This window comes from Gopherus evgoodei, unplaced genomic scaffold (genome assembly GCF_007399415.2).
Source record: "Gopherus evgoodei ecotype Sinaloan lineage unplaced genomic scaffold, rGopEvg1_v1.p scaffold_59_arrow_ctg1, whole genome shotgun sequence".
Lineage (NCBI taxonomy): Eukaryota > Metazoa > Chordata > Testudines > Testudinidae > Gopherus > Gopherus evgoodei.
The window spans coordinates 417,085-441,630 of NW_022060080.1; the positions used below are offsets into that span (position 1 = coordinate 417,085).

General features: G+C 51.2%; 1 protein-coding gene across 3 annotated transcripts in view; it reads right to left on the minus strand.

The window, feature by feature from the left end:
* Window positions 1–24,546, minus strand: part of LOC115643438 (proto-oncogene vav-like) — a 59,195-nt gene that overhangs the window by 15,406 nt on the left and 19,243 nt on the right. For 2 of the 3 annotated variants that reach the window (XM_030547470.1, XM_030547468.1), the window contains exons 3-13: window positions 16,693–16,751; window positions 15,322–15,387; window positions 12,860–12,968; window positions 12,283–12,378; window positions 10,834–10,902; window positions 7,060–7,163; window positions 6,381–6,480; window positions 5,157–5,252; window positions 4,430–4,498; window positions 1,848–1,934; window positions 127–212 (exon numbers count right to left, since the gene is read on the minus strand). In XM_030547470.1, coding sequence (XP_030403330.1) covers window positions 127–212; window positions 1,848–1,934; window positions 4,430–4,498; window positions 5,157–5,252; window positions 6,381–6,480; window positions 7,060–7,163; window positions 10,834–10,902; window positions 12,283–12,378; window positions 12,860–12,968; window positions 15,322–15,387; window positions 16,693–16,751 — 941 coding nt within the window. The remainder of the gene's footprint in view (window positions 1–126; window positions 213–1,847; window positions 1,935–4,429; window positions 4,499–5,156; window positions 5,253–6,380; window positions 6,481–7,059; window positions 7,164–10,833; window positions 10,903–12,282; window positions 12,379–12,859; window positions 12,969–15,321; window positions 15,388–16,692; window positions 16,752–24,546) is intronic. The other variant, XM_030547471.1, reaches the window with a different exon arrangement.

Sequence of the window (24,546 nt, forward strand, 5' to 3'; positions counted from 1 at the left end):
CAAGGTCACCTAGCAGGCCAGTGATAGTAGAACCCAGGTCTCCTGAATCCCAGTCCAGTGCTCTGTCCACTAGGCAGCACTGCTGCCACTCAAAGCCACGCAGCTCAGCTCTCTGCCTGCGCTCACCTGTCCATCTTGGAGCGTTTCTCAGAGCTGATGACCTTTAGCTCCCCGTCAATCTTCGGCCTCCCGTACTGAGCCAGGGACTGTGACTAAGAGGAGAAGGGGGACAGAAAACCAAACCCTCTTACAGGAATTCAGTCTGAGATGTGTGGAACCAGCAGGCTGGACAGATGCCATATACCTCCCTAACGGCTGGCCCAAAGACGGTAAGAGTCTATGACTGCTACTGGATGATGGAGTGACTCTTATAGCTAAAGAGGGAAAACCTCTGTGCTTGGTCCTGGGTTCACTCCATGGGAGGCCATATTAGATATTATGCTTCACAAGCTTCCTGGAGCTGAACCCAGGGTGGTAGCGATAATGCTGGAACCTTCTGCTCTAGAAATACCACAGCAACCAGTAGAAGCTGGTCTAGACAGAGGCAGCTCTAACAACGGCCAGGAAGCTGTTGAGTGTGTATAAAACCAGGGCTGGCTCCAGCATTTTTGCCGCCCCAAGCAGCAGGAAAAAAAAAAAATTAGCCGCGATCAGCAGCAGCTCTACTGCCGCCGCTTCGTTCTTCGGCGGCAATTCGGCAACACGTCCTTCCCTCCAAGAGGGACTGAGTGACCCGCCACCGAATTGCCGCCAAAGAGCCGGACGTGCCGCCCCTCTCCGTCGGCCGCCCCAAGCACCTGTTTGCTGTGCTGGTGCCTGGAGCCAGCCCTGTATAACACACACTCAGATCTGTATTGTATATACACCTCTACCCCGATATAACTCTGTCCTCGGGAGCCAAAAAAATCTTATTGCGTTATAGGTAAAACCACATTATATCAAACTTGCTTTGATCCACCAGAGCACGCAGCCTCCCCCACCCCCTTGAGCACTGCTCTACCGTGTTATATCCGAATTCGTGTTATATCAGGTCGTGTTATATTGGGGTAGAGGTGTACATATTCCAGGGGAGAGGAGAAAAGTGATACAGTCGACTGGGAAAAAATAATTTCAAAAAATAATTTCACTCATTTGATATAATTAGTTCATTAAAGAGAACGCACAAATGAAAAGAAATGAACAAAAAAAATGAAAGGAAAAGTAAAACAATGAAAAAGAATGAAAGAACAAATAAAATGAATGAAAGAGGAAAAAGGAACGAATGAATGAAAGAACCAACCAACAACAGGTGAACGAATGAAAAAAAAGAACAAATGAATAAAAGAAAATGAACAAAAAAAGAAAGAGGAAGAATGATTGAAGGAACAAACAAAGGACCGAACAAAAGGAAGAGAAAGAGGAAAAAGGAACGAACAAGTAAAGGAATGAATAAATACAGGAGCGAACAAACGTAAGATTGAAAGAGGAAGAATGAATAAAGGTAGGGCTTTGGAGCTGTGCTCTGGCTCCGCTCCAGCTCCAGGCAAAACCTGCAGCTCCATCGCTCGGGAGCTGCTCCGCGCTCCAGCTGCGGGCTCCGCTCCAAAGCCCTGAATAAAGGAATGAATGAAAGAGGAAGAATGAACAAATAAAGGAACAAATGGGTAAAGGAGCGAACATGAACCATGGTGGAGGAAGAATTAATTAATTAATTAATGCAGGAAGAAATAAATGGAGGAATAAACAAATGAAAGAGGAAAAATGAACGAAGGAATGAAGGAAGGAATAAACAGACAAGGACGAAGGGAAAAAGAAAGGAAGAGACCGACGGAAGCAGCAAAGGCAGTAGCTGTGGCCCAGGGACTCACCAGTTTCTCTATGGAGAGCTGAAAGTTGGTGATCTGTTTCAGGGTCTCATTGTCTCTCTTGATCTCGTTCACACACTGTGCCAGGTCCTAAGGGATGGAGGGTGGGGGAACACAACGAGCCCTTGGTCAGTACCAGCCGTGCCTGGGGGTGCGATCCATGGCTGGGTTTTCCCTTCAGGGTCCCCAGGGCATTCTCTGCTGGGGGCACGACCATCTGATGTCTGACCATTAAAAAGGGGGCTTTCCATGGGGCAGAGTGACATCCCTTGCTGGCAAAGGGGGCGCCAGACCCCTCCATTACTGCTCTGCTCCACCGCCACCCAATGGGGTATACTGAATAGCCCCAGTCCAGCATCCCAGTAGAACCCATTCTGACTGTCCTCTCCAGGCCCAAGCTTCCCCACCCTACATGCCCCCAAACTCCGCAGCCCCCAGCTCACAAACCCCCCACCACTCCCCTCAGCACCAGCCTCCCACCCGACAAGACCCAACCTTTCAGCACCAGCACTAGCTCCTCTACCCCCCAGCTCACTGCGCCAAAAGCAACATATATTTGTTATATTATGTTTATTCTAGTGTATTTATTTAGGCTTAGCAGATTTTTTTTTTGAATTTTAGCTGAGAATATCAATGTTTATTTAATTTTTGTAGCTTTAAATTTTCGCCGTTGCGTGAACTTCTGGGTTTTAAGCATTTTTTCCCTATTTTATTGGTTTAAATGTTCACACTTAGGGATAATTATGAGGTGCTCAGAAAATGAGGTATTGACAGTGGATTCAAAACCTGTGAACATCACACGTTGCATACACAAAGTAAATACCTTCCAATCAACAAATCAGCCCTGTTTTCACTAGCCATTCGCTAGTCCAGTGGTTCTCAACTGGGGGTCCACAGCCCCCTGGGGGTCACAAGCCCTTTCAGGGTGGCCGCAGAGCCCCGCCACTGAAACCCAGTGCCCCAAGCCCCATCAGCTCCCACGGGGCTGAAGCACTGAGGGGACACAAGGGTGTTGCCTCCCAAACTGCAGTACCTTACCCAGAGTGGGGCAGTTCTGGGGGTGCTCCACCCCCCCCCACCTCCTTCTCTCCCTCAGCCCCCCTCAGGCCCCACCCTCTGGCCAGATGCTAGGCAGGAAGGCAGAGCCAGGCAGCGCGGGGCAGCTGCTCCTCTGGCTGGTGGTGCCATGGAGAGGGCAGCTGCGGCATTCTCCCATCCACCCCTGGTGCTTGGGGTTGCGTCTGCTCCTCAGCTCCCAGCCTCCTTTGACTGCTCCGAGAGCCCTCGGGGAGCAGCCACCAGCTCCAGCCCCAGACAGGTGGGTGATCTGATGAGGTGAGTTGGGGGTGGAGGTGGCGCTCCCTCCCTGGATCCCGCTGTGCAGAGCTGGGCCGAGCCCTGCCAGCCCTTGTCCCCTGCCCTCATAGAAGTCAAACTATCCCTATGCCCCCAGGGTCCCACCCCAGGCCCAGAGGCCCCCCTGCCGGGCCCCGGAGTTTTTCTAGCATGTTGAGGGGTGGGGCTCAGAAAAAGAGAGGTTGAGAACCGCTGCCCCGGTCCACTTGTCTAAGTCACTGGATTTTGACTCTAATCAGCTCTTACCCCCCGCAAGCCCTGCCCTCACTTCCCCTTCTCCCCAAGCCCCCATGATGCCTCTTCCCCAGAGCCCCTGCTTCCGTACCACCTCCTCCCCCAAATGACCTTGCCTCCACTCTTCCTCTCCACCCCGTCCCTTACGGCCAGTGAAAAGTAGGGGTGCCACAACCCCCTGGTCCCACCTGTTCCGGTGCCCCTGTATGTTATATTATATTATATTGTGTCTACACTTAAACATTTTCTGAAGTAGCTATTCCAGAATAAATCCACTTCCAAAGGGCATTAAGCTAAACTGGAAAAGGCATTTGTCTTCCAGAATAAGGGTGTGCACACTGGGACTTATACAAAAAGAACTATTTTGGAATAGTGAAATTATTATTAATAACTATTACTTTTGTTATTAATTATTAATTATTATATTTTATAATTATTCCAGAAGAGGTATTACTATAATGTCATTTATTTAATAATTATTCCAGAGTAGCTACTTATAATTATTATTTTCATTACTATGGTTATTTTATTGTTATAATTATTCTGGGATAGATTTTATTATTACTATTCATTTTAAAATAATTATCCCAGACTTGGCTTTGTTATTAGGTAATTATTCCGGAATAGCTATTTCGGTCCATTTCCATGTCTCCACAAGCCCTCGAGTCACTAAGATGTTTCGGAATCAACATTTTTCAGAATTTCCATTCTGAAGAAAATTTCAGCCTCAAGACAATGGTCCCCGTCCCCCTTCCCCTCCCCGTCCCTCGCAATATCAGAATTTCCCCCGGGGAGGAAAGTCCCTCTTCCACCCAGCCTTAAACAGGAACTTTCCTACCCTCACCTCCCAAGCATAAGTCCCTCTGATGCACACAACCACCCGCCAGGCCCCGGAGCATTCTGCACCAGCCCAAGTCTGGCAACCAAAACACTGAAAGACCCTCATGACTATCCTGAAAGTTGACAGCATCCGGGAGACGCAGAGCCGGCCTCACCCGCATGGCATCCAGCGCCAGCCGCAAGTTCTCCTTTTCTGTCGGCTCCACCGTATGTTTCACCAGCTCCTGGAGAGAGGAAAGAAACCGGGACGGATTTGACCGACTCAAAGCCATTTCTGGCTCCTCCAGCAGAGGGTGCCAGGGTTCCCCAGCTCCCCAGAGTGAAGCATCATGGGACAGAGCCAGGAGCCCATGTAGTGCTGGGTGCTGTACGTTATTTATTAGGTATATTACGATAGCACCTAGGTGTTCCAGTTATGGCCCAGGACACACGTCCTGTACAAACAAAGAGAACATAAAGACGGTTCCTGCCCCGAAGAGCAGACTTTCTAGTCTGAAGCTGATCCCAGGCTTCGATGGAAGAGCTGGCCAGACCCAGTTGGTACTGAGGGGGATTATATCATGCCAAACACCTATAAGTTTTGTTTTTTTCCGATGGTGGTCATTGTTCTGCGTATTTTATAGAGGGAAACTGAGGCACAGAGAGGGGAAAGGACTTGCCCATGGTCACACAGCAGGCCAATGGCACAGACAGGAATAGAACCCAGGAGTCTTGATCCCCAGCCTACTCCCTCCTTTAGCCCACAAGACCCCACTCCCCTCCCTGAGCTGAAAATAGAACCCAGGTGTCCTGATTCCCAATCCATGACCCTTCTGCATAGCCCACCCCTCATTGACCAGGGTCCTTCATGCCCACTCCCAGCTTACACCTGAGGGTCCATACCTGCAGGAGCAGATGGTATTTCAGCACCCGTTGCATGGGCACCATTAGCAGGTCACGCAGGGTGAAGCGCCCATTGTTGGCTCGCTGGGAGCATTCCTACACAACAGGATTGCAGGACAGGACAGCGTTGGCAGGGGGAGATGCCCAATGTGCTGAGGGCCTGGCCAAAAGGACCCACAAAGACTAGGGCCAGTCCTATGTGATGGGACCCCCACAGAGCCCCAGCTAGCTCTTGCATGAGCCAGGACTCTGGAACCCATCCACCTCATGATCCCATGGAACCTCCTGCTGTGCCCTCTTGACCCTCCGACCCTGCACCTCCGGCCGTGCCCTCTGAGCCCCCCGACCCTGCACCTGCTGCGGTGCCCTCTGAGCCATCCGACCCTGCACCTCCTGCCGTGCCCTCTGAGCCTCCCGACCCTGCACCTGCTGCCGTGCCCTCTGAGCCCCCCGGTCCTGCACCTCCTGCCGTGCCCTCTGAGCCCCCCGGCCCTGCACCTCCTGCCGTGCCCTCTGAGCCCCCCGACCCTGCACCTGCTGCCGTGCCCTTTGAACCCCCCAACCCTGCACCTCCTGCCGTGCCCTCTGAGCCCCCCGACCCTGCACCTCCTGCCGTGCCCTCTGAGCCCCCCGACCCTGCACCTGCTGCGGTGCCCTCTGAGCCCCCAGACCCTGCACCTGCTGCCGTGTCCTCTGAGCCCCCCGACCCTGCACCTCCTGCGGTGCCCTCCGAGCACCCCAGCCCTGCACCTGCTGCTGTGCCCTCTGAGCCCATTGACCCTGCACCTCCTGCTGTGTCCTCTGAGCCCCCCGATCCTGCACCTGCTGCCGTGCTCTCTGAACCCCTAACCCCATGACACCTCCTGCCGTGCCCTCTGAGCCCCCCGACCCTGCATCTCCTGCCGTGCCCTCTGAGCCATCAACCCCATGACACCTCCTGCTGTGCCCTCTGAACCCCCAACTCCATGACACCTCCTGCTGTGCCCTCTGAACCCCCTGACTCCATGGCACCTCCTGCCGTGTCCTCTGAGCCCCCTGGTCCCATGGCACCTCTCGCCAGACCTCTGAACCCCCCTGACCCTGGCACATCTGTCATGCCCTCTGATATCCCCAACCTATTCCAGCATAGGGGGTTCCCGTTAGCACGGAGGGACGTAGACGGTGGGGCTATAGTTAGAGGATGGATGGGGAGTGGCTAGGATGATACAGAACCATGGCCCTGACCTCCAGCTTCATCCTCACGTCCATGCTGGCACCAGCCACTTGGTCCAGACACCGGCTGGCGGCTTCCACCTGACTGCAGTATCTGCCATAGAGCAGGAACCTGGGAGGGCAAAGGGGAGTATGGCCATGAGCTGGGAGAGGGGAGAGAGAGCTGGAATGTGGCCCTAGCCAAGTCTGGAAAGAACCCTTCACTTGTCTTCCTCCTGTCTCCACTCACAGCCAAGGGGAGGGAGGGAGAAAGAAAGAAAGAAAGAAAGGTGGGAACTCAGAAAGGAGATGCTGGGAGTCCCGTATCCTGGGAACGGAGAGTGGGGGACACAGGGACCAGCTGTGCGCTGACTCCCTGGTCCCACCTCTGCTCTCTGAGTGCAAAGAGAGCTCCCACGAGGTGGGCTTAGCTTTCTTGCTCAGCAGGGGGAACCATACGGGCAGGGAATACAGAAGTAGGGTGGGGGCAGTGGTGAGAAGGGGGCATCTCCACAGATTCTTCTAGACACTGAGCTCTCGGGGCAGGAAAGAGAAAGGGGAACCGACCCTTGCCCCAGCAAGACGGTCTGGGTCGCGGGGCACGCGGAAGAACATGTGGCTTCAGAGCATGCCCAAGTGACCCCACTAGGGGAAGCTCCTTCACCCCTGCCCAGGAGTTCTCCCCACCGTCACCTTTCCGGACAAGCCTCACCTTTCCTTGTACTTGATAAAGACCTGGTAGAGGTTCTGGGCATTGCTGAAGGACAGGACGTTCTTCAGGTCATCCAAGAAGAATCGATGCACCTTCACGAGGTCCTAGGAGCGTGTTGGGGGAGAGATGGGGGGAAATCAGCTCAGAGCAACTCAGCCTGCCACAACTAGCTCAGTCACCAGCTATGGGCTGTACAGAAACATCACATGCACCACAAGTCCCATGCTGGAGTCCCAGGGGAGGCAGACTTAGATCTAGACCCCAGGATTAGACTATGGAATCCACCGGGACATAGATTCATAGACTTTAAGGTCAGAAGGGACCATTATGATCATCTAGTCTGACCTCCTGCACAACACAGACCACACAATCTCACCCATCCACTCCTGTAGCAAACCCTTAGCCTATGTCTGAGTTACTGAAGTCCTCAAATTGTAGTTTGAAGATCTCAAGCTGCAGAGAATCCTCCAGCAAGTGACCCATGCCCCATGCTGCAGAGAAAGGCGAAAAACCTCCAAGGCCTCTGCCAATCTGCCCTGGAGGAAAATTCCTTCCCAACCCCAAATATGGCAATCAGTTAAACCCTGAGCATGTGGGCAAGACTCACCAACCAGCACCCAGGAAAGAATTCTCTGTAGTAACTCAGATCCCACCCCATCTAACATCCCATCGCAGGCCACTGGGCATACTTGCCTGCTGATAATCAAAGATCAGTTGCCAAAATTAGGCTCTCCCATCATACCATGCCCTCCATAAACTTATCAAGCTTAGTCTTAAAGCCAGATATGTCTTTTGCCTCCACTACTCCCCTTGGAAGGCTGTTCTAGAACTTCACTTCTCTAATGGTTAGAAACCTTCATCTAATTTCAAGTCTAAACTTCCTAGTGTCCAGTTTATATCCATTTGTTCTTGTGTCCACATTGGTACTAAGCTTAAATGATTCCTCTCCCTCCCTAATATTTATCCCTCTGATATATTTATAAAAAACAATCATATCCCTCCTCAGCCTTCTTTTGGTTAGGCTAAACAAGCCAAGCTCTTTGAGTCTCCTTTCATAAGACAGGTTTTCCATTCCTCGGATCATCCTAGTAGCCCTTCTCTGTACCTGTTCCAGTTTGGATTCATCCTTCTTAAACATGGGAGACCAGAACTGCACACAGTATTCCAGATGAGGCCTCACCAGTGCCTTGTATAACGGTACTAACACCTCCTTATCTTTGCAGGAAATACCTCGCCTGATGCATCCTAAAACCGCATTAGCTTTTTTAACGGCCATATCACATTGGTGGCTCATAGTCATCCTGTGATCAACCAATATTCTGAGGTCCTTCTCCTCCTCTGTTACTTCTAACTGATGTGACCCCAATTTATAACTAAAATTCTTGTTTATTAATTTCTAAATGCATGACCTTGCACTTTTCACTATTAAATTTCATCCTATTACTATTACTCCAATTTACAAGGTCATCCAGATCTTCCTGTATGATATCCCAGTCCTTCTCTGTGTTAGCAATACCTCCCATCTTGGTGTCATCCGCAAACTTTATTAGCACATTCCCGTTTTTTGTGCCAAGGTCAGTAATAAAGAGATTAAATAAGATTGGTCCCAAAACTGACCCCTGAGGAACTCCACTAGTTACCTCCTTCCAACCTGACAGTTCATCTTTCAGTACAACATGTTGTAGTCTCCCCTTTAACCAGTTCCTTATCCACTTTTCAATTTTCATATTGATCCCCATCTTTTCCAGTTTAGCTAGTAATTCCCCATGTGGAACCGTATCAAATGCCTTACTGAAATCAAGGTAAATTAGATCCACTGCGTTCCCTTTGTCTAAAAAATCTGTTACCTTCTCAAAGAAGGAGATCAGGTTGGTTTGGCACGATCTACCTTTTGTAAAACCATGTTGTAACTTGTCCCAATTACCATTGACCTCAATGTCCTTAACTACTTTCTCCTTCAAAATTTTTTCCAAGACCTTACATACTACAGATGTCAAACTAACAGGCCTATAGTTACTAGGATCGCTTTTTTCCCCTTTCTTAAAAATAGGAACTATGTTAGCAATTCTCCAATCATATGGTACAACCCCTGAGTTTACTGATTCATTAAAAATTCTTGCTAATGGGCTTGTAATTTCATGTGCCAGTTCCTTTAATATTCTTGGGTGAAGATTATCTGGGCCCTCTGATTTAGTCCCATTAAGCTGTTTGAGTTTGGCTTCTACCTCTGATGTGGTAATATCTACCTTCTTATCCTCATTCCCATTTGTATCCTACCATTATCCCTAAGCTCCTCATTATCCTCATTAAAGACTGAGGCAAAGTATTTATTTAGATATTGGGCCATGCCTAGATTATCCTTAACCTCCATTCCATCCTCAGTGTTTAGCAGTCACACTTCTTTCTTTGTTTTCTTCTTGTTTATATGGTTATAGAACCTTTTACTATTGGTTTTAATTCCCTTTGCAAGGTCCAACTCTACTTGGCTTTTGGCCTTTCTCATTTTATCACTACCTGTTCTGACCTCAATAAGGTAGCTTTCCTTGCTGATCCCTCCCATCTTCCACTCCTTGTAGGCTTTCTGCTTTTTCTTAATCACCTCCCTGAGATGCTTGCTCATCCCGCTTGGTCTACAACTCCTGCCTATGATTTTTTCCCCCCTTTCTTGGGATGCAGGCTTCTGACAGTTTCTGCAACTTTGACTTTTAAGTAATTCCAGGCCTCCTCCGCCTTTAGATCCACAAGTTCTTCAATCCAATCTACTTCCCTAACTAATTTCCTTAATTCTTTAAAGTTAGCCCTTTTGAAATCAAAAACCCTAGTCCCAGATCTATTTTTGTTTATCCTTCCATCTAGTTTGAACTGAATTAGCTCATGATCACTTGAACCAGGGTTGTCCCCTACAACAATTTCTTCTGTGAGGTCCTCGCTATTCACCAAAACCAAATCTAAAATGGTTTCCCCTCTAACGACTTGATGAAGAAATCCATCAGCTATCACATCCAGAAAAATCTGATTCCTATTATTACTACTAGCACTTGTCCTCCAGTCTATATCTGAGAAGTTAAAGTCTCCCTGGGCTAACACCTGATGTGAAATTTGCCCAGTCCCCACTGATGGAGCAGGATTCCATTGTACTGGGTGCTGTACACTCTGTACAGAACAAAAATATCAGTGGGGCCAGATCGCCAGTGAGTGCGGCCCCACTGGAGTCAATGGGCCAGACTCTTCAGCTGGTGTTAATGAGATCCGCTTGTTCTAACAACCAGGTCTCACTCCTATCCAGAAATAGAACCCAGGAGTCCTGACTAACAATCCATCTTGATCTAACCCCTAGACCAGACTCCTTTCTAGAGCCAGGAACAGAACCCAGGAGTTCTGACTACTAAGCTAGCTCGTCCTAACCAGCAGGCCACACTCACCTACCAGAGCCTTTCAGTTCTAGGAACCTACCCATGACCTACTGCAGGAGATAGGGTGACATTCATAACTACCCCTGCATGAATTGCCAGTGAAATTTGGATCCAGGGCCTTCAACACAGGCTGCTGCCTTTTGAGATAAAGGAGCAACTCTGTCTGCTGCTAGCAATAGCAGGTTGTTATCCACTTTGTGGAATAGCCACTGGAATGGGGGGATATGTAGCACACACTGAACTTCTGAGTCACACAGTCCTCTAAACAGGGAAGGCGCATTAATGGGTGGTATTTAGCCTGGGTTTGAGGATGGAGCTTAGTTCAAGTCAGGAGAGCTATATGAAGAAGAGAGCAACTTACCTCAATGTTGATGAAAATGTTCTCCATGTCCTCGGGCTTTAGAAATCTCTGCAGGGGCTTCATAAAGTGCTGCAAACACACAACGGAGAGTCATCACGCAGGGCAGACCTGTCTGAATCACACAGCTCAGGGGCCAGATTCCACAGACAAACCCTGGCTGGATTTTCATGGAACAGACCTAAGGGAGCAGGGGTTGCTGGGACTGCAGATGGGGTAGTGGGCAAGGAAACAGAATTGTCATTTAAAGGGGCCACCTTCCTGGAGAGGGTAAAACATGTGCCTCTGTGATTCAGGGGTTCAAGGTCAAATGTGTACGCTAAAGGTTGAAGGTTAAAGTGGTCCAGGAGTTAAAGCTTCGTTCAATCCAAAGTTAAAGTGAGTTCAATCTATTTAGCTCAACAAAGAGAAAGTTAAGGGGTGATGTGATTATGGCCAATAAGTACTGACATGGGAAACAAATATTAGAGAACGGTCTCTTCTGTATAGCAGAGAAAAGTCTAACGTGATCCAATGGCTGGAAGTTGAAGCTAAACAAATTCAGACTGGAAATAAGGCGTAAATTTTTAACAGGGAGAGTAATTAACCATTGAAACAATTGACCAAGGGTTGTGGTGGATTCTCCCATCACTTTTCAAATCAAAATTGGATGTTTTTGTAAAAGATCTACTTTAGGTAGATCTCTTTGGCCTGCGACATCAAGGAGGTCAGACTAGATGATCACCATGGGCCTTTGTAGGCTTGGAACATATCATTCTATGTCTCTACGCTTGAAGGTTAAAGTGATTCAGGAGTTAAAGGTTGGTCCAAATTTTTCGGTTGACATTTTTTTGTATAGAAAATTGGAGCGTTGACATTTTCACGGAAAGCATCTGCCTTCCTCCATCATTTTCGATTTTTCTTTTTTGGGTCAGAAAACTGAAAAACGTCCAGCTTTGGACCAAAACTCTTTGAGGTGATTTCTTTTCTTTTCACTTTTTCATCAAAAACATGTCAGGTTTTTGATGAAAAATCAAAAATGGTCACTGAAAATTGTGTTCTCAATTAAATGTTTTGCAGAACCCCCGGCATTTTTCTACCAGCTCTGGGGGAAAGTTCCTCTTCTCCTTAGGTATGGTGAGAACTACCGGACTCATCCCCCATGGTGGGGCGGGTGTCTGTGTGGACTGAATCTGTAGTCACTGCCTCCACCCCAAGTAACACCACCGCAACCTTTGGCCTCATGCCACCATTGGCTCTGACCCTCTTTCATGCCAACCTGGCCTTTTCAAGGGTGTCCTCCCAGCTCCTGCCACCCACGCAGCCCTCCCATTAAGGGGGCAGGGGAAGCCACACTGAGATGAGCCCCTTGTTCACCATGTCATACCTCTACCTATGTCAAAGGTCCGCACCCGCAGCTGGCCGAGTGGCCAGCAGAGATGGCAGGACCGGTGGGCCGCCCACCTTTCGTACCTGGTAGATGGATTCTAGTGTGTCTGTGTATTTCTCCTCCGTCTGTCTGATTTCTTGAAGGCAGCAGTTCCGCTTATCCAGCTCTGTCATCTTCTGCTGCAGGAAGACACAGTGCAGATTCTTGACATTCAGTAACCTTAACTCTGGGGGCCAGATGCCCAGCTGGAGACCCCACAACCCTCCCCAAGCTAGTAATCGAACCCAGGGACCCAGACTCAAACCCCCCTACTCTAACCACTAGAGTCCAGCTCTCTTCCCAAGCTGGGAACAAAACCCAGGAGCGCTGACTCCGTCTCCTCTCTGCTCTACCCCCTGGACCCCTCTCCCCTTCCAGGAGTCTTGACTGCTATCCCCTCCTCTAACCTCTACATCCTACTCCTCTATCAGAGCTGGGAACAGAACCCAGGAGTCCTGACTCCCAGCCCCTGGCTTTGACCATTGGCTCACACTCCCCTCCCCCGAGAATGGAACCCAGGAGTCCTAGGATATCTCCACATGCTGAATACCTCAAGCCACCTTCGCAGTACAGCCCACTCCAGCAGCAGGGACTCAGCGATGCATCCTTCCTGTTACTTACTGGCATGACAACTGGCTCCGACCTCATCAGGTCTTCATAGATTTCATCTCCTTCCGCCTCCTCATTCTCCACGCAGTCGTACAGGTCATCATCTTCCTCCACCGTGTCACTGGGGAGTTGAGAGCAAGAAGGAAGCTCAGTGCCCTGGACCTGGTATAACACCTTATCTTGCAGAACAGTCCAGATGTTCAAACTCAAGGGCCAAAATTCAATATTTAGGCACCTAAATAAGTGGTCTGATTCTCAGAAGTGATAAGTTCCCCCAAGGGTTCCTCAACACTTTCTGATTAATATCTGCACAGACCCCGACTGAGATCAGGGCCCCATTGTGCCAGATTCTGCACAGACCTGGACTGAGATCAGGGCCCGCACTGTGCCAGGCACTGCACAGACCTGGACTAAGAACAGGGCTCCCATTGTGCCAGATGTTGCTAGGGTTGCCATGTGTCTGGATTTTGACAGGAGCACCTGGTCCAAAAGGGACTCTGGCAACTCCGGTCAGCACCACTGACCGAGCCATTAAAAGTCCGGTTGGCAGGACTGGCAGGCTCCTTACCTTGCTCCCTGGCCCCTAGAGGTAGAGTTGGCTGGAGGGGTCCATGCAGTGTCCCCCACCCCAAGCGCTGGCTCTGCAGCTCCCATTGGCCAAGAACCGTGACCAACGGGAACTGCGGGAGCAGCATCTGCAGACAGGGATAGTGTGCAGAGCTGCCTGGCCACATCTCTGCCTAGGAGCCGAGGGACATATTGCCGCTTCCGGGAGTTGCCTGAGGTGAGCGCCTCCTGGATCCTGTACCCCTCACTCCCTCCTGTACTCCAATCCCCTGCCCCAGCCCTGAGCTCCCTCCTGCACACCAAACCTCTCAACCCCAGCCCCACCCCAGAGCCCACACTCCTAGCCAGACTCCACACACTCTCCTGCACCCCACTCCCCAACCCAGAACCCCCTCCTGCACCCTGAACCCCTCATTTCTGGCCTCACCCTGGATCCCACATCCCCAGCCTACAGCCCGTACCCCCTCCCCCAACCCAACCAGGAGTCCCATCCCACACTCTGAAGCCCTCGTCCTCGGCTGTACCCCCAGCTGGAGCCCTCACCCCCTCCCACACCCCAACCCCCTGCCCCAGCCCAGTGAAGATGAATGTGAGTGAGTGCAGGTGGGGGAGAGCAAGCATCAGAGGGAGGGGGGAATGTGTGAGTGGGGGCGGGACCTCAGAGAAGGGGCAGGGCCTTGGGGAAGGGGCAGGGCAAGGGTGTTCGGTTTTGCATGATTAGAAAGTTGGCAACCCTCTGCATAGCCCCTCACTGAGATCACACCCCCCATTGTGCCAGGCGCTGCACAGACCCCGACTGAGATCAGGGCCTGTCGTCTTGGGCACTGCACAGACCCCCCCAAAAGATGGGAGCCCTCATTGTGCTGGGCACCTCACAGACTTCAAGTGAGATCAGGGCCCTCATTATTCCAGGCACTGCACAGTCTCCAACCAAGACTGGGGTCCCCCTTGTGCTAGGCCAGTGTTTAATTTGTGCCAGGGCTGAGCCCCAGGACGTCTGGGCCTGGCAGTTCAGAGCCCCGGCGCCTCCGGGCCTGGCCGTTCAGAGCCCCGGCGCCTCCGGGCCTGGCCGTTCAGAGCCCCCGCGTCTCCAGGCCTGGCCGTTCAGAGCCCCCGCGCCTCCGGGCCTGGCCGTTCAGAGCCCCGGCGCCTCCGGGCCTGGCCGTTCAGAGCCCCGGCGCCTCCGGGCCTGGCCGTTCAGAGCCCCCGCGTCTCCGGGCCTGGCTGTTTACAGCCCCTGCGCCTCTGGGCCTGGCTGTTCAGAGCCCCCGCGCCTCGGGGCCTGGCCGTTCAGAGCCTCCGCGTCTCCGGGCCTGGCCGTTCAGAGCCCCGGCGTCTCCGGGCCTGGCTGTTCAGAGCCCCCGCGCCTCCGGGCCTGGCCGTTCAGAGCCCCCGCGCCTCCGGGCCTGGCCGTTCAGAGCCCCCGCGTCTCCGGGCCTGGCCGTTCAGAGCCCCACCTGGCCGTTCAGAGCCCCGGCGTCTCCAGGCCTGGCCGTTCAGAGCCCCCGCGCCTCCGGGCCTGGCCGTTCAGAGCCCCGGCGTCTCCGGGCCTGGCCGTTCAGAGCCCCCGCGCCTCCGGGCCTGGCCGTTCAGAGCCCCGCCTGGCCATTCAGAGCCAGACTTGCCACATCAGTTATGAATGTAAAAAAATGGCTTGAGCCGCAGCACCTTTTTCATGACAAACTAAGCACCGTGTTGCACACTGCACAGACTCATAACGAGAGAGTCCCCGCCCCGAAGAGTTTGCAATATAAACAGGCAAGACAAAGCCAAGAGCGTAGTCTCCATTTTAGAGAGGCAGAGTTGCCCAGTGGAAAAGCAGGGAACAGGACTCATTTGAGTGCCAAGCCAGTGCTCTCTCCAGGTCACCCCCTATGGCTTTTGGCGGAGACACAGAGGGCACTTACTCAATCTGATCCGAAAGGTCACCATAAATGTCGTTGTCCGCGACGCTGTCCTCGGTGGGGAAGGGCCTGAAAGAGGACAGAGATGGCTCATGATCAGGTTATAACGTGGACAAGCCTCATTCGCGAACATCTCCTCTCCAGGAGGGCTCATCTCTCTGGCCTGTTTTACCCTTGCTGCCCCATGTCCCAGCGGCACAGGGCTGCCTGCATCCCTGCCCCTATCATGGAGGTGATCAGCCAGATGGGGTCACTCCAGAGGCCGTCCATGGGCAAACATCGACAGATGTCATGGTCAACCAAGATAGCCATCTACTAACCACATCACCACCACAGCTGATAACTTCTAAGGGCTGGTCCACACTACGGGGGGAAATCGATCTTAGATACACAACTTCAGCTACGTGAATAAGGTAGCTGAAGTCGAATATCTAAGATCGGATTACTCACCCGTCCTCACCGTGCGGGATCGATGTTCGTGGCTCTCCCTGTCAATTCCGCAACTCCGTTGGGGTTGATGGAGTTCCGGAATCGATATAAGCGCGCTCGGGGATCGATATATCGCGTCTAGATGAGATGCGATATATCGATCCCCAAGCAATCGATTTTAACCCGCCGATACGGCGGGTAGTCTGGACATAGCCTAATTGAGGAGAAGGGCTGGGAGGCAGAACTAAGCTCTCCGATATGGTTTGATGGGGAACAGTTTTCCTGTTCTGTAAATATAAGAGTTCAAAAATTTTCCCATATTGAATTGGGGGCGAAAAGCTGCAATCTTGAAACTAGATCTGCACTGAGAAAAGTAATTTTTTTTTCTTTTCAGGTGCATTGGAATGTTTCATTTCAATCATTTCAAACGTTTTGTTTAGACCAGCCAATTTATTTCCTTTTTTAATAAAATCCGTTTTTTAAAAATCTGTCTAATTAGCTTCAATCTCCCAACGAAAAGTTGTTTCCAACTGAAGAACTGGGATTTCTCCATTTTGAAAATGTCCAAATGACACATTCTGACCATCTCAAAACTTTCTTCCAAGTCAGGAAGAATTGGGCCAACTTTCACAGCCAGTTTTGGTGTCAATGAATCAGCATTTTCCGATGAAAAAATGATTTATTGGAAAATTCCTACCCTCGATATCACCCAGTGTGGGATTCTGGATCCCTGGGTCGTGGATTCTAGACCCGTGAAGGCTGCCTGATTAGGGCCATAAACTAGGATCCTTCTCAGCAAAGAGAGGCCAGGTGATATTAATGAACTACCAGGCTTATTATCCCATTCACCAGCACATTCCAAAGAGAAATAAAGCCACCTCACATATGCATATTCAAATTCCCTGCTGTAGCACTCAATCAGGGTGTGTTGCCAACCTTACTTACATGATCCCCTTGGACTGAGCTATCTGAGTCCATGAGAGAATCGACAAGGTCTCGATCACCTAGGAGGGGAGAGAGGGGCATGTTACATCAGTGGACAAGATGGACAATTGCAAGGGTGGCAAGAGAATCGTAGCAAGGGTGGATTGGACCCACCGAACCCGGATTGGAACTCCCCAGGGCTCTGGGAATGCAGCGTTGCCCCGTGAGAATGTTAAACTGAGAGCAATGGAGAGTGATCCCCTACCCACTAAGCGCAATGGAGACTCCCGCTCCCAGGGGAGCTGCTGAATGCTCAGCACGATTGCAAATATGGCCCCTTGGTGCTAAACCCCAGGGGTTTCCGTGCCCTGGGTTAAAAAGAGCAGCAGGCTGGGGATCTTCCCAGGATTTTCCCAGCCCCAAAACCTGCTGGGCCAGCTGACCTCAATCCCCAAATGTGTGGCTTTCCCAAAGTACAAAAAGAAAAAAACAGAAATGTCTCTGTCCAGGGAGCTTTTATTCCAGAGAACAAGAAAGAACCAATGTAAACTCTCCATGAAAGCGAAACGAACATGTACTCAGAGACACAAGGTCTCTCACACACAAAGCCCCTTTGTAACACCCTGCATCTGGACTGCAACACAGAACAATAGCCACCCAGCAGCTGTCTCTGCAGATAGATAAGGAGAACCCTCCTGGACACAGATCTTCTTTAAGGCACCATATATCATACAAACAGCACACCAATTATCTGGGGGCTTTGGGTGCTTCTTCTCTACATGTGGTTTAAAGGACTTTGTGACCCTTGGATTGAAAGGGGCAATATAAATCTATATTGAACTCCTGCTTTCAGCGTGCCCCCTGCTGCTGTGATGGGGAAAGCACCACAAAACCAAAACTGGAGCTCCTTAAAGGCCAGCTGGGGATACCCACTCACTTCTCAGGAACCACTATTTATTATTGTTATGATTTATTTGTGTTATAGTAGCACCTACAGATCCCTGCGCGAGATCAGCCCTCCCCCCCGCCCCACACCATTGTTCCAGGCACTGCACAGACCCCCACCAAGATCAGGGCCTCGTTGTGCTGGGCACTGCAGAGTCACAGTAAGAGACAGTCCCTGCCCTGAAGAGTTTATAATCTAAATAGACAAAGGGTGAGTGGGGAAATAGAGACCCGAGAGGGGAAGCGACTTGCCCAAGGTCACCTAGCAGTTCAGTGGCAGGAAATGCTCCCACCCTTGCCCCCGAACTCTGGGGCAGTTCACCAGGCCCAGACGCGCAGCGGCAGAGTTCTATTGAGGGTTACTTGAATTGTGAGCTCTGTGGAACAAGAAACTTCTCTTTGCTCTGTGTTTGTGCAGCACCTGGCACAGCAGGTCTTGGTCAGTGACTGGGGCTCCCAGGCAGGGCCATAATCATGATAAATAATAATAATTCTAGGCTCGACCCCGCAACACAGAGGTGACCCTAAGGGACATGCTAGGGCAGCTAAACTGACTATTCCAGACCCAGAAGGATGTTGCTGTGCTGTAGTGCAACATGGGAGCTCTGCACACGTTGCCCAGCGTGCTGATCCTGCAAAGGAAATGTTGCAGCACTGACCACCTGCCTTCTTCCCTAAGACAGAGCTGGAGCATCGGGGCTGGTTGGGGAGCAAGGGAAATGAGTATTTGGGGTGCGTATGGTGGGACCTAACTTGCACTGTGGCTCCGGATGACTCTCTAAGATGGCTGCCTCATGAACCAAAGCCCCAAGTGACTCCAATCTAGGGTTGCCAACCAGACAGTCCAGGTTTCACCCTTGTGTGTCCAGGTGCCATTTGGCAAGCCCTGAGGTCCTGCTTTTTGATCGTGGGTGGGGGGAAGGTGGAGCAGGGGCTTTGCGGAAAGAGGCGAGGCCTTGGGGGGTCCAGTTACCAGCCATTAAAAAGGTGGCACCCTACTCCAATTAACGCCAAAAGGGGGCCAGGAGCAAGGGGACGGGGCGTGATTGGGCAATCAATGGTCCACAGACATCTTAACGCCTCTTAAAGGGGGCAGGGCAGGGAGGAGAAAGGGACAATCAGAGATAAGCTCTATGTGATATCTTGGGACATTTGATCTGTGGTGCAGGTTATGTCTCCTCAGACCGGCCTCTCTGGGAGGAAGCACAAAACTCTCCACTTCCTTCTTGGCCAAGACTATTTGACACATTCTCGGGCATGCGGGGGAGCTTTTCCCTTTTCAGCAGAGTTCATGGGAGGCAGCTCCGGGGAGGGTGTCACTGTCACACAAGTCACAGAGAGGGAGCAGGGAGGTTGATTTACTAGCAGTGATCATGAAGCCAAGTGCATGGATGGGGGGCTTCAGGGACAGGCAACAGCAATGATCAGGAGCCTGGAAGAACTCTCCTATGAAGAGAGATTGAAGCGAACAGGAGGCAAATATGCGGATACAGAATAAGGGATTCACAGATTATAAAGCCAGAAGGGACATTGAGATCAAGTGTGACAGCTAGAGAAAACAGAGGGGGAGTTAGACCAGCAAATGTTAAATGTTTTGGAAGAGAGAGAAATTCATCAGGGATAAAACAACCCCTCACTATTGGGGATTAAGAAGATTTTCCCGAGGGGAGATTATCCCACATGAGCCTCTGCAGCGTGTGGTGCTGGCCACTGTCTGAGGCAGAATATGGGACTAGATGGACTCTGAGTCTGACTGTTATTGTTATTTATTAGGAATATTATGGTAGCTCCTAGGAGCCCCAATCTTGGCCTAGGACCTCATTGTGCTAGGCACTGTACATTATTTATTCGATGTATTACGGTAGTGTTAGAAGTCCCAGTCACAGATCAGGTGCCAAGTGTGCTAGGTGCTGTACAAACATACAACAAAAAGACAGTCCCTGCCCCAAAGAACTTTTTCAATCTGGCAGTTCCTATTTCATTTCCCCAAAGCCCAGTAAACTAGTAGCTCTCTTCCCTAGGTGTTTATCTGACCCCCACCAGTGTCATATCTGAGTGCCTCACAATCTTTACCACATTTACTCCCACAACACCCCCTGGATGGCAGAGCAGGGCTGTTATGCCCATTATACAGATAGGAACTGAGGCACAGAGATTTACTCAAGGTCACAAAGAGATGCTGTGGCAGAGCAAGGAATCTAACCCGGGTTTTCTCAGCACTGCTCTGTCCTCAGCATCATTGTAGTAAGGGAATGTGGAGCATCAGCTGTTCTCAGCGTGCATGGGAGACAGACCCCAGGTCAGGCTTCAACCTCTCTTCTGAGGCTGCCAGCATGGGCTGGGGCAAGATCAGTGCCAATTGCGAGGGTTTGGGATGCGGCCTGCTAGGATCTGGGCTGAGGCCCAGCAAACTCACTCGCACCAGGTTCTAATCTCCTCTCTACACGTATCCTTACAGATCCGCAGCCAGCTCCACTGTCGCTGAGGTCTCAAAATGGAGCAAACTGAGCCCGGGCCTATAATAGTAACAGCTAGTTCTCCTGGAGCACTTTTCATCTGTAGTTCTCAAAGCCCTTTTCAAAGGAATCCATATCACTATCCCTGCTGTACAGGTGGGGAAATTGAGGCACGGAGGTGAGGCAGTGACTTGCCTAAATTCATCCAGCAGACCAGAGGCAGAGGTGAGATCCCTGGAAACAGGAAATTACAGGACAGTTCAAACATCAAGCATAGGACTGCAAATGGCCATTTCTCACACACTGACCTGGGCAACCTCCATCCCAAAGAGGCAATTCTCCATAGTCTAAATGGGGAAACTGAGGCACAGGAGGTGGGGGCAGGGAAACAATGTGCTTGAAGTCATGTGGTGAGTCAGTGGCAAAAATGGGAATAGAATCCAAACTCCCAGGCCCCCTGCTCTAACCACATGAGGCCACTCCCCTCCCAGAACTGGATTTAGAACCCAGGAGTCCTGACTCCTAGCCCGCCCTGTTCTAAACCCTGCACTCCCCTCTCAAAGCTGGGGAGAGAACCCAGAAGCAGCTATTAGTCAAAACTAACTAACAAATGCTAGAACGCGGCACATAGGTAAGGAGACCATCGATCCATAGTTGGAAATGCCAGGCAAATAGGAGGCAGCTTGCTGAGTGGACAGCCCAGGGGACACTGAACCAGGGGATCTCCAGAGCTTTCAGCATGAGTCTCTCCAGCTTCCGCTGCAGAAGCAGCTTCATTGCAGCTCTAACCAACCCACCATCTCTGTGGCTCAGGCACAGAACTGGGGACACGTAACACACTGAGCACCCGAACCCCCTCCTGGATGGAATCAGAACTGGGTCGACTGTATGTGTGTCACACAGGCCCTATACTGCCAACAGCAAATGGCATTTCTGCCACTGCGCAGGTGTCAGAGGATGACCTATAGCAATAATAGTATCATCTAGCGCTTTTCATCTCAAAGCACTTTGCAAAGGAAGCTAGGTTTGTTACCCCCCCGCCCCCATTTTACAGAGGGGAAAACTGAGTCACGGGGAGGCAACATGATTTGCTTACAGTCACTGGCAAAGCTAGCACTAGAACACAGATCTCCCAGGTCAGTGATCTAACCACCAGACCATACTGCCTCATACTATTAGACTTTTATGGCCCCAAATATCACAATGTCTGAGCATCTGACCCTCTTTAATCTGTATTTATCCTCACACAATCCTGGGAGATAAGGCAGTGCTGTGATCCCCATCTGATAGCTAGAGAAGCAGAGGCACAGGGAGATCTGCTCAAGGCCACTCAGGAAGCCTATAGCAAAGCAGGGCCTTGCACGCAGCTGGGCAGTGAGTGCTCTAACCATTGCACCATCCCATCCCCGAGTCTCAGATCTGAAGCACCAGGGGTCTAACTTTGAGCCTTCACCCCTGTCACCGGGAAGCCCTCGTCCCCCATGACGCGCAGCAGCATCACAGTACGTGACACACGCACCCAACCATTCAGCTCTGTGAAAGCCAGAGAAAGCTGCTAGCCCCAGCTCCTCTTCCACGCCCCAGCAGAACAGAAACTTAGCGAGCGGCCCAACCTCGACAGGATGCAAGATCTAAAAGAAAAACCACACACGAGCTGCAGCACCAGAGCCGCAGAGACACAGCAAGCGCATCTCGCGTGCAGTTAGAACGCGGCCTTTGCAGATCCACAGATTTTGGGACCAGACGAGACCATTCGAGCAACAGATCGAAGCTTGAGACCAACCATTTGCGTTTGTCTAAAACATCTTCCAGAAAGGCTGTATCTGAAAACCTTAAGAGATGGAGAATCCACCACTGAACTGGGGAGTTTCTGGCAGTGATTACCTCCCCACACATTGTTTAAAATTGGTGCCTTGTTTCTAATTTGAATGAGTCTGGCTTTTCCCTTCCAGCTGCTGGTTCTTGCTGATCCTTTCTTCAGTTGATTAAAGAGCCCTTTAATAGACGGTATTTTTCTTCTGCATCTGTGGGTATGCTGACTACACTGTACGTTCTGGTATGTCTACATTGCAGTCAAAGACCCATGGCACGACCGTGGCTGGCCCAGGTCAGTTGATTCGGGATTGTAGGGCGTTGAAATTGCAGTGTAGATGTTTGAGCTCGGGTTAGGGGTGGGTCTTGGAGCCCAGGGTCCAGCTTGAATGTCTACACTGCTATTTCTAGCCCCACAAGCCCGAGTCAGCTGGGCCAGGCTCTGAGCCTTGCCGCCCTAGGTTTTATAATTGCAGTGTAGATGTACCCCAAGCCTGGGCTCTGATTCAGGTTTGAGCCCAAGCCCCCCTTTTGTCTACACACAGATCAGTCTGACTCAGGTCAGCAAGCACTCCGCACCTAGACCCCTTTTAGGGGGCTGGGTCAGAGCCCAAGTCCTGTGGTGACTTGGGTCCAAGCCCTGTCATTTTGTAATGTGGACACAGCTCAAGCCACAGTTCCTAGTTGTGCAGTGCAAGCTGGGTCCAGCAACTGGCTCACAATGCAGTGTGGACAGTCAAGCTCGGGCTGGGAAACACTTAGTCCACAAACCTGGGTCCCACAGACCTGGCCTTCGTGTGCAGTGCAGACATACCAAGTGGGGTCAGGAGGGCTAGCGAGCCAGCTCTTCTTGGGGAAAGGTGGACACTCCCTAAAGAAACATTTCTCAAAGGCAGCCACCGTGGCCGCGTGTGGCCATCAGTGGCTTTACATGTGGCCACGACAGTCTCCTGGGCGGTGCTGGGACAAAGCATCACGCGCCCCCCCTTTGTTGCTCCTGGATGCGCTGCCCTGCACACCTCTGGAGAGAGGTGGAGTACAACAGTGCAGGAGCAATGTGAGTTCTTATCCACGTTGCGGGGCAGGGGTTGGGCGGCAGGCTCCAGCGGTGGGACTCCAGGAACCCGGCAATGTGGCCCGGGCTCCGACCGTGGGGCAGCGGGTACTGACTCCCGCCCCTGGCTCTGGCCACGTGGCCCTGACCTCCAGCTGCAGGGCTCCAGCCTCTTGCACCTGGTTCCAGCTGGGTGGCAGCAAGCGCTGGCCTCCGGCTCCAGTCCCAGACTCCAGCCACGCAGTGGCGGGCGCTGACTCCTGACTTCAGCTACACACCCCTGGGCTCCAGCTCCAGGCTCTGGCCCTGCAGCAGCAGCCACTGGCCTCGGGCGCTGACCCACAGCTCCGGCTTCACAGCAGCGGGCTCCGATCCCTGGCTCCGGCCACGCAGTTCCTGTCCCCAGCTCCAGGTTCTAGCTGTGGGTCCTAAGCCCCGGCCCTGGCCACTTGGCAGCAGACACCACGCCCTGGCTCTGGCCACACGACAGTGGGGCTCATCATCCTTCCTCTCCCGCCCCCCGGACCCAGCTGCCTTCCTGGCCTCCCATCCATCCCCTGCATTGTGGGCCCACGCTGCCTCCCCTTTCCATCCTCCCAGGCCCCATCCAGAGCTTAATGGGTCCTGGGACTTGCTGGGGAAAGTGATATTAACAAATATGCAAGTATCACTTTTCTCAGCAGACTTACTAGCATCTGTGAAAAGTGACACTTGTGTGTTTGTTAATATCACTTACCACTTTTCCTAGCCTCCCAGGTAGTTACTAAGTGCGCTGTGACGTTAACAAACATACAAAGATCATTTTTCACAGCAAGCCCCAGGACTCATTAAGCCCTGGAGGAGGGGCCAAAGTGGGAGGCAGCATTATCTTTGTTACTGAGTCTGCCAAAAACCCCTACAAATACAAATGACAGTGATCTGGATGGGACTCTGTGCATATTTAATTCTTTTTCCTAAAGTTAATTAAGTATTTTAGGGAAAAATTGTCAGTGCAGCCACCAGTGAGAGTTGGTGGCCGCACTCTGACGCCACCAAACAATTGCTGTGAGAAACCCTACCCTAAAGGGAGCAGATTTATCATCCAACAAATACGTACTCAAAGCACTTTACAACTGTGAGCCATTTACTCCATTTTTTAATTGGGGAAACTGAGGCACAGAGCAAGTGTAGCATCTTTAAGGTCTCACAATGACAAAGTCAGGAATAGAACCCACAGCTCATGAGGGTTCGTCCACTGCTCTAGCCACTAGACCGTACTGCTCTGGGAGGCAAGTGGCTTTCCTTGAAGACTCCTTGAATGTGATCAGGCTTGACAAAGCTCTGGCTGTGATGATTTAGTTGGGAATCGGTACTACTCTGAGCAGGGGGTTGGACTAGATACCTCCTGAGGTCCCTTCCAACCCTGATATTCTATGATTCTATGTCCCAGCCTTGCAATGGCCTTGGCTGCACTGATAAATTCAGTATGGCCAGCCCCAAACTTTCAAAAATCAGGAGCCAGGCTCCAAAACAAGCAATAATACTCCATTTGGGTTTTTTTTCCAGATCTTTTGTTCAGAAAAGGGAAAAATTCAATAAAAAGTTGGACAATTATTTAAAAAAAGGTCA